This window comes from Camponotus vicinus, unplaced genomic scaffold (assembly GCF_025532165.1).
Source record: "Camponotus vicinus isolate PSW18456_S1 unplaced genomic scaffold, iyCamVici1.0 SCAF_1, whole genome shotgun sequence".
In the NCBI taxonomy this organism is placed as follows: Eukaryota; Metazoa; Arthropoda; class Insecta; order Hymenoptera; family Formicidae; genus Camponotus; species Camponotus vicinus.
This window is the reverse complement of record NW_028141945.1, coordinates 15,737,730-15,755,278: the sequence shown is the minus strand read 5'-3', so window position 1 is coordinate 15,755,278 and position 17,549 is coordinate 15,737,730. Positions and strand designations below refer to the sequence as shown.

At 35.6% G+C, this 17,549-nt stretch overlaps 3 protein-coding genes across 6 annotated transcripts in view; 2 read left to right on the top strand and 1 right to left on the bottom strand.

The window, feature by feature from the left end:
* Hiw (MYC binding protein highwire) overlaps positions 1–17,549 on the bottom strand; it is a 209,205-nt gene that overhangs the window by 97,007 nt on the left and 94,649 nt on the right. The gene's annotated exons all lie outside the window — the stretch shown is intronic.
* On the top strand, positions 10,498–11,468 carry LOC145977525 (uncharacterized). The gene is made up of 3 exons (XM_083109619.1): positions 10,498–10,711; positions 10,788–11,180; positions 11,302–11,468. The coding sequence occupies exons 1-3, from the start codon at positions 10,540–10,542 to the stop codon at positions 11,346–11,348; spliced, it is 612 nt and encodes a 203-aa protein (XP_082965745.1). The 5' UTR covers positions 10,498–10,539; the 3' UTR covers positions 11,349–11,468.
* On the top strand, positions 11,620–12,013 carry LOC145974063 (uncharacterized). Its single transcript, XM_083103804.1, has 2 exons — positions 11,620–11,776; positions 11,853–12,013. The coding sequence occupies exons 1-2, from the start codon at positions 11,620–11,622 to the stop codon at positions 12,011–12,013; spliced, it is 318 nt and encodes a 105-aa protein (XP_082959930.1).

Sequence of the window (17,549 nt, the reverse complement as noted above, 5' to 3'; positions counted from 1 at the left end):
TCTCTTTCTCTTGTTCGTTATCAAATATTTATCGAACGTTATTTGTAATCCCATTTTTGTCCCGATTTTCGCATTTCGCAGCTTACAGCTATCAAATATCGCTAATATTTCCGCGGCACAATTTAACGAGGTTTATTGGATGTGCATTAAGCAACATGTATCATTGGAATTAAAATGCGCTCAATGTGCAGAAATTTTCGATCGAACGTACGGGATATTTAACGGGTATAAGGTCATATAATATTTATAATAATTCAAGTTTTTTTCTCCCTCAGACGTAAAAATGCAATTAATATCCAATTAAATCTTTTATCCGATTCCATATTAAATCTTCCAGGATTAGCGTATTGTATTTATTTTTATTATATCGAACTTGTAATGTTCATTACTTGATTGTAAATAATTACATCAAGAAATATGCATCTAATATACAACAGCAATTTAGTTATTAAAGAATTTTTATTATTACGTATTTATTAATAATTATAATTCCGTATTTTCCTCTTTTTATAGAACCATAAAATTGCTGCGCATGGCAACGTAAATGTTACGTTATTTATTTTCATGCCTAAAAGAACTCTTTGACACAAAATTACGATAATTAGAGAAAAATGGTGGATGCGTAATTAATTTTATTAACCGAAAATAATGCTAAAATCACATGAAAAGATACAAAAATTGTCAAACGGAGAGAAAATTTATTCCACTTTAGATCCTTGTCGAAAACTCTCATTGGTTTTCATTAACTTTTCTCTCACTATTGTAATCTTATATCAAGGATTCCTCATTCATCTGTTTTCATAAATGTTCTTTTTATGCTTCACGATGGGGAGGACGATAATATATCGTAATTCCGCCCTCGAAAGGTCTCGAATGGAGTCTCGAGGCTCGGTGACCGAGAATCAATGTAAAATTTTACAGCCGATATCGCGATAAATCGTGCGGTCGCATAACGGTTTGATGATCCGAACGTGCGAAAGGAACCAAGGAAGAAACGAATGCGCGCGGACAGGACAGGTCACACTCGAAGATCGTAAAATCTGAACGCGCGAGCTACAGTAAGAGAGAAATAGAGACGAATCAGAGGTGCGGGAGATCGTAGACGCGATGGTGAGTAACGCTTCGCGTCGCAAGGACAGACTTCCTTCGTTTCACGAGCGATTTTTATGGATGTCCTACGGCTAGCTATGCTCGCTGCCATCGTAAAAGCGCGAACGGTTGTTCCAGCATTCGATAGGATAAGAAATTTTAGATCTCAAAGTGACTCGGGTCAGAGACTTTGGAAAAACGTGAGAATCGAGAGAGAAATCGACGAGTAATATGAGCGAGAGCGCGAAAAAGTGACGTTCCATCGCTCATAAAAATTAGCAATTTCACTTATATCGATACGATTGAATCATTCATGAATTTAAGATCAAATGCGGTTGCATTTATTTGAAAAAAAATCACCATTTATTTAATGATCTTTACAAAAACCATTTTATAATATAATTTAATGTAAAACATATTAACAAAATTTAAGAGAAATAAATGAAACGAGTGCAAACTCGTGAAAATAGTGTTTTCAAGTATTTTAATGAGGGGCGAAAGAATTGATTATTTTAATTGAAATCTGTGTAACGGAAGAATATTGGAAACATTTATTTCCGATTCGTAAAATCAACTGAATATTTCGAGTAGAATTTTAATTAACAAATCATTATTTTATACATAAATATTTATATACGTATATAATTTAGCGGAAAAAAATAGCTTACGTAATACATATTTTTATTTTCTATTTCAAATATTATTTTGCTGAATCAAATATTATATTGCTGAAAATATACATATATCGCGCAATAAAAATAAACACGTCAAACAAGAGCAATATTATGCACTTAGCAGTGAACTGTTATTTAATTAAATATCAAGCGATATAATAGACATGCTCGAACGGATTTCGTGCATCACATACGAAAGACGAACGTGCATTTCGACGGCAAATAGTCTCTGGGGAAAGACGAGGAGAGGCAATGACGGATAATTAAAGAGGCTAACCCGAGGAGAAGCAGGAAGCTCTGGACATTGGCCATCTCCAGTTCAGGAAAGACCTGGGAAATTCTTCCCGGATGGCGGAGTAAATTCGCTGGCGAGCGACTCGAATACTAAAGTTCCGTCAAGACGCGATGCGCTGGATCGCGCGATCCGGCGAGACGTCCGCGCTGAATGCCAACGAATTTTACATTTCCGCAAGTAACAAGGAAGAGAGAGAGAGAGAAGAAAATAAGACTGTCACGAATTTTATTTACGTAACGATAAAAAGGAAAACGAAACATATTGTGCTCACAGCATAAAAATTAATTACGATATATATTTATATTTATTTATTTATTATATATATTTATATTTATTTATTTATATATATTTATATTTATTAATATATACTTATATTTATTTATGACCAACTTACTCCAATATTAAATTTCAATATAAAATAAAAAGATTGCTTCATAAAATTGCTAAAAAAAAGCTGTATCGGAGACCGAGATTTTTATCGACTTAATCAACAAATTTTTGCAATCAAGTCCCATTTCGCGGAAAGACTCTCTCTCTCCCTCTCTAAAAAAAAATTAAATTAGCTCAACGTAGCGTAAACAAGTCTAGATCCGCTCTCATCTACGTAAACGCGGCGTGTTTTCACAGAGACCGTTACATAAGACCTCCGGGCGGTCCGTTAACGGCGAAAAATGTGATGCACATGGGGGAAAAAAAAAACATAATACTCCATAATGTATGCAAATATTAAGGAGACATGCGCGTCGCTATTCACCGAAAGATTTCCATTGTACGGGAAATGGTAATAGACGCAATCGCGCGCGCGGAGTGACAAGCGAGTGGCAAAAAAATCGCGCTCTTCGCACGGTCCTCCCGGGAAGCGGAAGCTTACGCGTCTGGAGTATTCGGTCGGATAGCGAGGTCGGGAAGAGACAGAAGTAGAGGAAAAAGAACCAGCGGGGGCTGAGAAAAGAAGGCGCGCGAAGCGCGGAGGTGAAGAGCGCGAGCGCATAAAACATTCAGGGGGCCGCGAGGTACCGGTGAATAATGCATAACCGAGGAAATGGACCGCTTAGGCGATTTAAATCTCATAAATGCATCGCCCGTTTGTTCCCAAGGACACATACCGTTTTGTCAGGACATTCGCTTTCGCGTCTTTCCCTCGTATCCGTGATTCCCTCCCCTCTTCAATCCCCGACTCGTTTGGGAAACGAGAGGAAAAGTCGCCCCCGCAAAGAGAGCTAGTACACGATATTACGAAATGAGAAGGAAAAAAAAGGAAAGAGAGATTAAGATACAGAGACAAAGACGGAGGAATTTTCCGCCCTTTTCCTTGACGCTCGTGCTTTTTAATCTCCACCGAGTATCTGCTGTAAGTGATATTACCGCGAGTATCAAAGTTGAAACTTCTCGCAAGGAATGCACTCTGGAAAGAAGTCATGCGCAAACCTCCCATTGGATGATACGATAAAGCATCTTCAAAGTGAAAACAAGAGAAAAAGGTAAAGCACGCGCCACCAGGAGGGATTCCCCACGATTCTCTCTCTCTCTTTCTCTCCTTCTACCTATACGAAAGAAACCTTGCTTCACCTCGTGCTCTCCGATAATAATTACAACGAATCTTTGTAAAGCAAAGATTTTCGTGTTGTCGCAGCTTTCAGAAGTAGGGTTCATTGTGTCGAAAAAAGACCCTCAGCGAGCAACTCGTGTCTTTCACAATTTTCCAAACAATATCGCGAAAGACCCTCAAAAGTCTCGCGTCTTTTATGCGACCATCTTCGACATTCACCGCAGCCATGTAACTGTATTAAGCTATATTAAGATGGACGCAACCCCGTAGTTGGCGTAATTAATAGCGCGATTAATTAAGGTGGTACGAGCGAGCACATTTTTTCTCTCTACGCGAAGACCCTCGTTCACCTCTTTCCGGTTTTCGACGTCAAGTCGCCGGCGAGATAAAACTCGGTCTCGTCGTTTGAAGTTTAAAGAGTTATCTCGACCTTCCTCTGATCTCCACGTGACAGAGTAATTTTTGATCGGAGGTCCGGTCGCGCGAATCATCGAGGCAAAGAGGGAAGGTGATTCGGAAATTAGGTCGAAGAAGAAAACTGGCGAAACTCTCATTCGTATAGACACATGGAAAGGAAAAGTCTTCGTCTGTTCATCCTCCCGGAAAATCCAGCGCTCCATAATTCGCTTTTGATGGATGCTACTGCGAAACTCATTTCTACGCCGGTTCGAAAACCAACGGAGTACGTCACGCGAGAGAGAAAATTCCCAGGAACAAAGGAGGTCTTTTCATGCCTTAAAGAGCAACGAGCAAAATGCTTTCTTCTCTTATACGAGGTCTTATAAAGGAAAAACGCGGAGGGATAATCAGCGAAATTTTAACACTGAAAAGTGATCTCGAGAAATTATCACATTGTTTTACTTATTATTATTAATTAATTTATTATATTGTCAATAGTATATTAAAGATAATATTATAATATTTTAATTAAAAAAATGTTTCTATATTTGATTAATAAAAAAGATAATGAAAATTGATAAATAATTAAATTTATTAAATAAAGATGAAAATATTGAAAGAGCGAGAGAGAAATGCGACAAGTAGAAAGAGTAGAAGAAAAATGAGAATATTGTATCTCAATTTAAAAAAAAAAAGGTTTTTATATTTGACTAATAAAAGATGAAAATTGATGAATAATTAAATTCATTAAATAAAGATTAAAAGATTGAGAGAGGGAGAGAGAAATGAAAGTTGATAGAGAGAAGTGGAAAAATTAGAAGAAGAATAAAAATATATCTCAATTAAAAAAAAAACAGAAATTTCTATATTTGACTGGTAAAAAATAATGAAAATTGATAAATAATAAAATTCGTTAAATAAAGATGAAAAATTCGAGAAAGAAAGAGAGAAAGAAATGAAAGTTGATGGAGAGAAGTGAAAAGATTAGAAGAAGAATAAGAATATATTTCAATTAAAAAAAACAGAAGTTTCTATATTTGACTGATAAAAAATAATGAAAATTGATAAATAATGAAATTCATGAAATAGAGATGAAAAGTTCACGAGAGAGCGAGAGAGAGAAATGAAAGTTGATGGGGAGAAGTGGAAAGAGTGGAAGAAGAATGAGAAAAAGAGAAGGTGGCAACTCTTATTCGTTCGAAAGATTCAGTAGCAGGAGGGAAGCTGGATTGGTAACTCGGTTTCGGTAACTCACTCTCAACACGATTCGAGTCGGAAAAGCTAGCTTCAAACTCTCGGCCGGATGTAACGTGGCTCGCGCTCTGCTGAACGTGCAACGAGGTCGACGTCGTTCGCGTGGAAACGAGTTTGCACCCGAGTGCTCGTTCGTGGAGGAACGTTTGACCTGAAAGGGGTTGTTGCGCGATTCGGCGCGTTCTTTACGCCATTGAAAAGATGAGAGAGAGAGAGAAAGAGAGAGAGAGAGAAAGAAAGATAGAGAGAGCACGGATCCGGTGTATCCATTTCATATTCGTTCGGGGAAAAAAATTCGCGCCGCGGGGCAAACGATCCCCGTTGAAGTTCGCGAGTTTATCAATATCGAGTTTGAAACAGAGTTCGCCCCACTTGGACCCGCTTTTCCCGCGGTTTTCTGCATATTATTGCTCTGTCGGCGATCGCAAAAACTTTCCTCCCTCAAAGGACGGCCGCAAAAATTATCGCGACTCAAAACGTAAATATACTGACCGCATTCCAAGACAATTTATTCAAGCGGAGGGAGATTTTTTCTCTCTCGATATTACGTTACACAAAGAGGTAGAAGATAAACGTGTGATACTTTGCCGCACTTTTGATACTTTCCGTTGAAGAATAAATTGAATAAAACATTTGGAGACATTTTTAAAGTGCTTTAAAGCACCTTCATGATGTATTGTGTAAAGCGCATCGTACCCACAATTCCCCGAGCCATCTTGTATAATTTATATACGCGAGGAAACGATATTTTAGGGCGATTCTCAAGTGACTCGCTGGCAATTCAAATTAAACGAAAATGGCAAAAATTGAAACAGCACGAGGAGCATGAGAATTCGACTCTAACGGCGCCAAAAGCCTCTCGGATTTCGAGGTGTCTCGTAGAAACTGTATAAATAGTTTCCTTATTCACAGCCGGGGCAAGTAACTTCGCGATTCGTATACGCGACATAACGATGAAACAACAATGGTTCACCGAGGTACAATCAAGAGCTCGGAGCTGTTTACTACAAACAGCTTTTGTCAGGCTGCACCACTCGAACTTCCATCGAGGATGACCCGCTGTGTTGACCACTCTTAGTTCACTAACAAGACGACACGACCAACATCGAGTGCATTCGACCAAAATGTACGTGAAAAATGCGCGAGCACTCTTCTACATCCAAAAAATACATTAAATTGAGACTAAAAATATGCTCAAATTAATACCTATTCCCAGGTAGAAATCAGTCTTGGCAATGCGAGATTAAACATTATGGCTGGCTAGTTTTTCCAATGTTCGAAAATACGATATAAGAATAGACTGGCACTAGCTTGGTTCTGGTTCGTCAAATTAATATTGAGATACCGAGTTTCGGCGAGCCGGTGCCTAGAATTGCATTATCTCGCAAGGACGACTCTCGTGGTGGCGATGTTTCGCTAGCTTGTACCTAGCATGACTTACATCGTCCCCACTAACTCGGTATAACATCGCTAATTACCTTGCTGCTAGGTATTTTCTTATGATAATAAAAAATTCGGCGCTCGCGGCAGTGTAGCGTTTGTTTATATGGCGCGGTGACTTTGTGTCATTCACACGGCGATACTTGAGCGATGTGAGACGGCTCTGTGTGTTTATCGCATCAGTCGTCGTAGATTCGTGATCGTGAGAAGTGGTACAAAATATATCCAACGTGATCATCTTCTATATAATTAGAAATCGTGAGTTCGCGTGATTAATCAATTTCGACGACTTTGTATCGAGGTCGACTATTTAGCGAGGTAAGTATTTCGCAATTTATATACGGTGCGCGTCAATGATTCGTTCCCTGAGGTAAGGGGGGTACATAGAAGTTTGTGTGTGTTCTAAATGTATATGTATATGTACCCCTTACCCTTCAGGGAACGAATCAATGACTGGCAATGTACATATGTTTTAGAAACAAATAGAAGCGATAAGTATTATAAATCACAGTTTCAGTTGATAATTATTTCTTTAAATAAGATTGAATTTATACTTTTGCTCGCGCTTTGAGTTTTCCGATTATAATATAAATATTATTATAATATAAATGTTATTGTTTTGCAATTATCGTAAGATTGAAAACACGTAGTGATACACGAATCGCAGATTGGAGCAATTCAAGGGTTGTGAAGTTGACACGACGTTCTACGAATTTCAAAAAAATACTAAGAGTTCTAATAGCACTTTTCATAGTTCTACAGTTTCTGATAAAAATTAAAAAGAGTTCCGCATTCCTTATATTAAAAAATCGAAGTAGACACGATTCAAGGATTGTATTTCAAACATTAATTTGTTTCAAATATTAATTAATGTAATAGTACAAAATGGAGAAATCGAGAGAGAAAAAACGCCAACAAGCCTTCATGGCAAAAATGAGAATGAGGAAATTTAGAGCCTTAAAGAAAATAAAAAGAAGATTGCAACGAATCAGCAATGATGAATCAATGTCCGCAATGGATATTGATGATAATTCAGAAACAGACTCCAATAAGAGATTATATGGAGATGCCTGCGATGAATTAGAGCCACCGTGTCCGCCATTACCTCTTCAACGTACTGAAGTGATGGAAGTATCCCAGGTGAAAATAAATCTCATAAATTCTTAGAAAATTTTAAGAATTTTTCAGAACTTATATTTATGAAAAATTCTAAAAAAAAATAATAGATTTTTTAATTTTTGTCCAGAAAATTATAGAATAATAAATCTCAGAATATTTTACATTCAGAGTGTGAAAATATTTCAGATATTTTCAAATGTACTTATTATTTCTCATATTTTTCAGTTTTTCAAAATATTTCTGAAAAGTATGCCACAATTCGTAAAGAAAATCTTAAAATTTTCTGAGAAAGTTTTAGAATTTTTATAGAAAATCTAAAAATTTTTATGAATAATTCTGAGAATATTTTTCACCAGGGACACCCAAATAATTTATCATTGAATGGTAGTGAACATGAAGATGATGATGGTGATAGTGATGATAATAATAACGTAATACCAGATTTTAATAGATTAGAAAGAAATAATACAACGCCAGAAATCAAACAACTTCGCAAATGGGCAGTTAAATATCGAATTCCTCAAGCTCATCTAGATCCTCTTCTTCGTGTACTGCGAGTAAGGTTGCTACCGAGTTTACCCTTGTCATCTAAAACTTTTTTGGAAACAGCAAAAGCATCCTACTGCATTGAACACATGGAAGACGGAGACGGATCACAGGGCGAATTCGCATATATTGGTGTCAAACAAGGACTGCTATCATGTATAAATAAATCTGCACATGAAACTGGAGTTATAGAGTTACAAATTAATTGTGATGGTTTGTCATTATCGAAATCCAGTTTACGCCACATCTGGCCTATTTTGTGTAAAGTGCATTCTGATTTAGCCTTCTACGAACCATTTGTTGTTGGTTTATACTTTGGATCCACTAAACCGAAAACAGCTAATAATTACTTAAAAAAATTTATTCTAGAAATGAACGAATTACTTGAAAATGGCCTAAATATTGGTGATAAGCATTTCACAATTAGCATAAAATGTTTCATATGTGATACACCAGCTCGAGCATTTCTAAAAGGCACACAAGGACATGTTGGGTTTCATGCTTGTGAACGCTGTAATGTCATTGGCAGAAAAGTGAGAATGACAATTTATCCTCTAATGGAAGGTGAGCCACGTACTGACGCTTCATTCAGAAACTTTGATGATCCGGATCACCACAATAGTCCTTCGCCACTGTTATTCATCGTTTCTCCCATCAACATGATCAGCGTCTTCATTCTTGACTTTATGCACTTGGGATTTTTGGGGGCAATGAGTAAATTACTAAATTATTGGTTTCTGAGTGATGCAAAAACCAGGCAGAGCCAAACAGCAAAATCAGAGATATCAAGAAGACTGGAACAACTGCGAGCGCAGACACCAAGTGATTTTCAACACAAAATTAGGACTCTTGCAGAATTTACGAAGTACAAAGCAACCGAATTGAAATTTTTTGCACTTTACGTGGGTCCAATCATATTGAAAGATATTTTAAATAAACAGATGTATCGACATTTCTTATTATTTCATGTTGCATCGCGACTTTTATGGAGTAAGAAAACTGCTCGACGAAGTACAGTAATCGCTAAGCTGTACCTCAGACTTTTTTGTGCATCATTCATCTCGATTTATGAAGAGCAGTCTGCCACGTTAAATACACACAATTTAATTCATGTGGCCGATGATGTTTCCAATATGGAGTGTAGTTTAAGCGAGATAACCGCGTTTCCATTTGAAAATATGTTAGGCAAAATTAAAAGACAATTACCTCATCATACAATAGCTCAACTGTGTCGTCGTCTGCATGAAGAGGCAGCAATATCACAACAAGCAAAGCTTATTCCCGAGATAAAAATAAGAAAAGAGAACCATTTAGAAATTAAAAAAATGCAATATAAAGGGACTTCACTAACCACAAAAGCTCCAGATAACATGGTTCTATTGAAGAATAATACTATTCTCGAAATCAAAAAAATTTGGCGTACAGAACAATTAATCCAATTAGAAGGAACGGTTTGGGATAAACGCAATAATTTAATCTACAATTATCCAGTTTCGTCGGATGAGATGCATATGTGGGAACTTCGAAATTGTGAATCAGATCGTCGTATGACCATATTGCTTAGCGACATAAAAAATAAAATGATTAAATTAATATTAAATTTTTCTATACAATCAGAAATGCGTATTTTTATTATTTCTTTGTTACATGAGTAAATATTATGGCCATAATATTGTTCATCGAATAAATGTTAGGAATAAAAATATGCATTTATAAATAAAGAATTAATTTTTTCTACATTTTTAATTTTACTTTTCTTGATTTTTGATTATTATTCATAGTTTTGAACAAATAATCTAATGACAAACTTCGCGATAGACAATGAAAAAAGTCTTCAAAAGTTAATAATATGCCCTTTTTAAGGTAGGAGCATTCTAGTAATTCTGAAACTGTGAATACTTTGATACTTTACTTTGTGACTTATTTTACTCTTTACTTTGTTTTACTTTGTGAATTATTTATAACAGAATAACTTTTGAACGGTAAGTGTTACATAGCAATAAAATTAAAATTTCAGTGTTATTTGTACTAGTAAAAACTGAAAGAAACTGATTTTAATTAATAATATTTTCCCAAAAAATATTTCAGATATGGCAGATGAAAGTCAGGAAACTAAAATCGATGTCCTCGATTATCAATTAGTTGAATTTATATCAAGAGGCAGAAAACCACCTATGAAAGTGATTGATATTGTTCCTCAATCTTGGATTGCCAAAGGAAAGAAAAAAGTGACGTGTCGATTCCCTCCAGGTCCGGATTACAGCGGACTTCACGAAATAGTTAAAAATCTTGTGAACTACGAGGAAAGCTGGCCAACATTTAATGTGCACATAAGAGGTCAAGCGTGTATGTATAGAAACGTCTTTTGTATTTTGAATTAAAGTGAGACAGCAATTAATTTGTGACCGGTTTTTAATTCTAGCAAGTTATAAAAAGACAATAAAGTATCTGAAAAAATTGGAAACCAATCCATATGCTTTTGCAACCGACACTGACGAGGATGGTGCTTTGAAATCTGCTCGAATCGCTCAAGCTCTTTTAATGAAGCAGTTAAAAGAAGCAGAAAATAATATGAAGGCAAATCTAGTTAATCGGGACTCATCGATGGATCTAGATTTGTCACCTCAGCTAGGAACTTCACGAGAATCAGATCCGGGAGCTTTCGATTTTGTAACAAATATTATGGAAGCTGATGTGATTTTCGACGGGGTTATTGACGACACAGGAATATTGCAAAAAACGCCTGCAGAATCGTCCATTTCATGTCGACAAGAACCGAAACCCAGTGAGCAGAAAATGTTCACATTTAAGACTGGTAAGAATATCTATCAATTATGTTTTATTTCTTGAAGAATTTTCTTGTTGTTATATCTTATTATCTCTGGGCAAAAAAAAATCTTATCTATGTATCAGAATTTGATATTTTGTTGGAAAAGGTAATCTCCATAGAAGAAGAATGCAAGCAAACTTCATCAAGAGTTGAACAAATATTTCAAATACTGCATTCGAAACAATCTTTACTGTCAGCAGAAATAGCATTGCCAGAAAAATACGATGTGACACTCCCTCTTGAAACTCCCTTGGATCTTATGAATTTTGAAAAAAAATTAAGGGAAAATGAAAATTGCAGAAACGACATGGTATTTCTTACTACAATACTTATTATACATAACGTATTATTTTTATATATATATAATTGGTAATTACTATATAATAATATTTATGCGTTAAATTTTCAGATGGTGTCCATGAAGATGTTGGTCGACAAGGAGAAATTAACAAAAAGTGCTTTGTACATTTTAAAAAAATTTCTGTCGAGAAACACAGCAACGCAGTACACGGCAACGAAGAAGATGGAGAATAAATACGTCATGAAAATGAACACTCCTACGTTTTTTAATTGCCTCAAAGGTAAGTGAAGTTGTGTGGTTCATTTTAATTAACGTCATATGTGAAAAAATCTGAGAGAATAAAAATTTCTTTACAGAAGTCTTAAGCTCAACACACAAAAAAACAGAGGCAGAGGTGATATCTGCAATAGGCACCGTCTTAACAAATTCTAAGGATTGGGACCAACATCGTACACGGAGAACAAAAAATAATACAAGTCATCATGAAGAAGACATTGCAAATGAAGAAGTTGCCTAATTATTACTTTTATTAATTTCAAAATTTATATTAATAAATAATTATAATTATTTTATAAAAAAAATTGCAATAAAAAATATTAAACCGATGAAAAGTAATTATTATTGAAAAACCCCAGAACAAGGTGGTAAGAATAGCCAGACCCATTCCCATTAAAAAAGCCTGGCCTGAGCTCAGGACACCATCATGGGGCAGGTTCGTTTAACTAGACAGCCACTAGGTTATTTCTGCGTAACAGAATCACCTCGTACCTTTGCCATTTGGCTAGCTCATCACTAGCTAACAATCTAGCAAAGAAAGTTAGGGACTAGGTTGTGCCGAGATACGATTTCTACCTGGGTTTCATCGTTAATTAATTAATATCCTTTTCGTCTCGGATTATAATTGTTATCTTTAACTGTAATTCTTTTAAAGTTTATAATAAGCTTTTTAAGTAATTTAAAAAAAAATTATCTTGTATGCCTTCTTTATTTTTTGATATTTTTCATAAATACATTCGTATCAAACATAATAATCCGAAAATATTAATTAAACTATTAATTTAATTATCAAATAAGCAAAAAAGCATCTAATTCCTAAGAAACACTATGTGTAAACAAATATTATATCTAATTGTTTCATATGATTGACAACCATTTTTTAATTCACATTTTAAAAACGAAAAATATGTTCAAACTAATATTTATTTTATTGTTAATTAATTAATATTTTTTTGTTTCTAATAATTATAATTACAATCTTTTAATTGCTACCTTTAGTAATTCTAAAGTTTTATAATAAGATTTTTAAAAATTATCTTATGCCTTTCTTGTTTTTTATTTTCGATATTTTTCACAAATATGTTCGTATCAAATATCAATATAATAAATAAATGAATATAATAAATAATAAATAAATGAGTATAATAAATAACAAATCAATATAATATAAATCCAAAAATATTTTTTAATTTAATTATGAAAAAATTATCAACAATATCGTATTCTAAGAAACATGTATAAACAAATATTATATCTAATTGTTTTGTGATCGACAACCCTTCCTCCAATTCACGTCTGAAAATTGCCCACTTCCGTCTGCAAATTTCCAATATACAATTTTCGAATTCCCTCTAACTAAATTTGTCGCATCGCTGTTTAAAGATGAAAAAAGTAGAGCGGATCAAACGACGTTCCCTCCCGTGTACATATGTGTAATGAAGGCCCCCAAAGATTCAATCCAGCGTCCAACGTTTAAACGGTCGAATGTTTGCGGTCTGATTGGCGTTTGCCAGCCGATTGAATTTGCGGTCGGTTAATCGGAAGAGATTAAAAGTGGGCTCGGATCGAGGAACGAACGACGGGGCGCCATGTATATCGAAAAGGTCGGATCGATTATGTTAAACGACTGTGGACGAGAAGGGAGGATTTCGCAGCCCGACGAACTGCCAGCTGCAAAATCCAGCGTTAAAATTTCATAAATCACCGCCGATAGGCGGTGAACCTCAAAAGTCTCACGGCTTGATGAACCTGAGGAGGCTGATACTCGACCACTCCCGCTCCATTATTTGCGCGGAGGAAAACAAGTTGAGAAAATTAAAATTATGTATATACAAGGTAAACATGATAATTTTCAGATAATTTGACGGATGCTTCGAGAGAGGAGCGCAACTTTGCACTTGAAAAAAATATACACACATAGATATGCATATTTGCAAGGATCCAATAACCGCGTTCCTCTCTTGAAGCGTCTGTCAAATTTCACGGATTCCCGCCATTTTCCGTTAGCTAGTTTGAGCTCGGGATAAAATTGTGATGAATACTTGGGCTAACGTACGTAAATTTCGTTATTTTATATAATACGATTAGTCGCGCAAAATAGCGCCGGTCTGTATCAACAGAAGCGGGTAACGATGATTAACGATAAATTCCATAAGGGAATTAACGTAAATCAAGGCGTTTGATACACGGGTAGCTTATTTAATCGAGCTTCGTCGAAGCGTTATTATTTTTATTTCGCATCGAGCCGCTCGCATAAATGCCTTTCCACGACAGTAATTGCAATTTTATATCTTTCGCTTTGTTTTAGCTTGATCGTTCATGCCAGAAATTACTTATATCGACGAGAATATACATATATATATTTTACAAAATGGCTCGCGTTAGAAACGAAGCGTGTGGAATACATATTGCCCGATATAGTGCGTCATCTGGTATCCTTTGTTCCTGACAATCCGCGCACATATTTCTCCGCAATTAGTTTAATTACATCTCGTCACGGTTCGTTTATTTGCATAATTCGGACAAATATCCGTCCCGCGGGGATTCGCGCGGTCAACGAACGAATCATCGCTCGTTCATATCGCATGTCGAATCTCATTTTCGTTATCGTCTCGGCGAAGAGAGAATCGATCTCTCTCTCTCTCTCTGTGGCTCGTGACGATAGCTCTCCGAACGGATCAATAAACGTTTTATCCGACTTTTACTACGATCGTCATCTAGGCGCATTTTACGAGATCCTCGTGTAATCGTATGGAAGAGCGGCTGGCATTACGTTGGATGGATGGCATTTTCGCCAAGTTGATGGATGCGCCGTAAAGCAATAACGCCCATAATTTTATTAAGCGTATAAAACAACAAAAATACCTTCGAAAATTCTCGCAGAAAATATATTTGTAAGAGAAATGCAATTATATATACTCCTGGACAAAATTAACGCATAATTTTTTTTTAACTTTTTCTTTAAAAGCTGATTTTAAATTTTTAACTTTTTCTTTAAAAGCTGAGTTTAAATTTTAACGAAAAATTTTAAAGGAAAAGTGAAAAAAAAATTATACGTTAATTTTGTCCAAGAGTATATATATAATTATAAATATATAATTTAATTAATTTTATTAGAACAAATTATATGTATATGTTGAAACTCTGGAACACAGAAGACTGCAAATATTGGAATATCTATAATTGTATGTTTATATATGCAACCGTTAATGCAATCTATTATAAAATGAACTAAATTACAGGGTACAAACGTAAAGCAAACGCACGGTGCAAATCCACGTCGCGTGCGCGTAAATCTTGTCTACGTATTAGCTCTGTGCCTGTGGCGTGCAAATATACATAAATATACATAAATATACATAAATTATGGTGCATTACGATTATTTCCATAATCCTCAAACAATAAGCTTGTTACTGTCATTCTGTTTATATTTTCTGCAAATTTGTTAACAGTTTCTCTCGTGGATGAATCAATGAATAGCACGTCACTCTCCGCTTTTTTAATGTAATTCTCCAAGTTAATTGTTAATATTATCGCTAATTGTTTTTATTTCATTATATTGTGCAATACACGTACGTTGATTACATTAATCTATCGCAAAGCAATAAGTTTATTGTTTGCTTTTATCTCGGCTCCAAAATGTCACAAGAGTGTTCGCGGAACAAATTACTTATCTCGCTTATCAAGAAATGAGAAAAATTTTTATCCACATAGTTATTTTTCAAACAACGTGCAAATATTTACGGATAGATGGACAATAATTTTATCGAAGAGCCGTTCCGTTGTTGTAAATGTCACGATTTATCCTGCGGGCATCGGATGGATTTTTACGTCGTATCAGATTTTTACGTTACTCTACCAACAGGTATATTGTTTTGCGTATAATGTGGAGCTTTATTTACGAAAAAAACGAAGACGGGGCGCGTAAACCATAAATGTTTCTTGTATGGATATGATAAATATATATGTGTGTACATAAACGATTATTATTTATTTTTCTCCGCGAAACTGTGGAACGATTCGCTAGTTTGCTCATTTGCGGCTTCCTTTCGTGGACGCGTTTCACCTCAGACTCATATATCCGCCGATAAAAACATCCACCTCGATTCTCACTCGCCGGAGCATGGCATGTTTTTTATCTCGTTTCTGCGTCCGTGTTTCTCTTTCGAAGCCATAAATATATGGAAAATCAAGGGAACCATCGATACTGATTAAAATCTTGCACGTTTATCGAAATCCCACTTGAGAAATATGTATTTAATTAATTTTACACAAATCAAATCAAGTAATCGATAAAGATAATTTTTTTTCTATCATTGTATAAACAATCGAATATTTAAGTACTATTTTTACGAAATGTTTGAGTATTACTTGTATTTGTTTTATTTATTTTTCTCTTGTAAAGTCAATATATTTTAAACTAATCTTTATTAAATAATTAACTGTTTTTTAAATTTATGCAACCGTTTTTTTAAATGGAACGAGTGCATTTATTTCTTAAGTATTTTCTTACAATAATAAGTAAAATAATATTTGAAATAGTTTACACAAGTTCCCTGAAAATTTAAAAAATATTATTTCAAAAAAATAAGAGAATCCCCAATAGCTTTTAAAGTTATATATCAATTTGATCAATAAATTCAATTGTTGCGTTTCAAATAAAAATATTTCCCATGTACTTTTATACTCTTATCGCCGCGAAAAATATATTTAAATATATTTTAAATGATATTTTATTCAAACAAAACAGACGCCGTTTCGATGATCGTTTTTTAATAATTTGCGTTTGAAATGCGGTCACTACTGGATCGAAAGAGAATGCGCTTTTCATTTCGCAAAAAAAAAACTAAAAAAAAATAAAAAAATAGCGGAAAAGCAGATCGAGTCAGTCAGTGAAAAAGAGGGAACGTTGCGTTACATACCGGGGACGTGGATACAAGGACCGACGAATACCCGCGAACATTTCCTTTCTCTCGGCAGAGCCATTTGCACCGAATTTTACGGAAGCGCTCGCAGGAGACTGGCTACATCGGAGTTTTCCGTTTGCGTCGGGTAAATATTTAAGCTCGTATTCTCCGAACCGCGTTCTGACAGCTCCCTCTCTCTCCATCTCCCTCTACATCCCCCAACTAACCCTTGTCGCTCGTTCCATACATCGACTTCCTTATATTCGACGCGCGAATCTCCCGAAGCCTCTCTTTAGGGTTTCCCCGATCGATCGAATATTACACGATTCTCCGAGCGATATCTCGATCAAATGTCACCGCTGAAACGACGCGAGATCCACGATGATAGCGTGAAAAATCCGTGACACAGATTCGAACGAAGCCGCCTATGATGGAAAGTTGCACAAGGGCCGTAGCTACGAGAGCCTATCTATCGCGAAGCGAGAATTTTTCCCTCGTAGCCGCAGGAAAGGGAATTGTTGTTCTCTAAATGTCGCGAAAAAACGCTTCTTGATCGCGTTAAATAATCGCGAAAATTACGCGAAGGCCATTTTTCTCGTAACCGAAATATCGACGTTGCTTGCTGCGAGAAATAAAAAATCGCCAAAGTTTCACGCGCGCCTCCAAATGATTTTAGTCGCGAAAACGCGCGATACGCAAAAAGCTCTTGTTTTACAAAACTGCGCGCGCGCGCGTGATTGTAAGTAAAAATGAAAAATAACGCAAACGCACACAACAGGTAACGCATGAAACATTACCCGCAACATCCGGCAACCACCGTGAAAGTTTAACGTTACGTTTTACGTATTTTACAAAGCCATCGGGCTTTT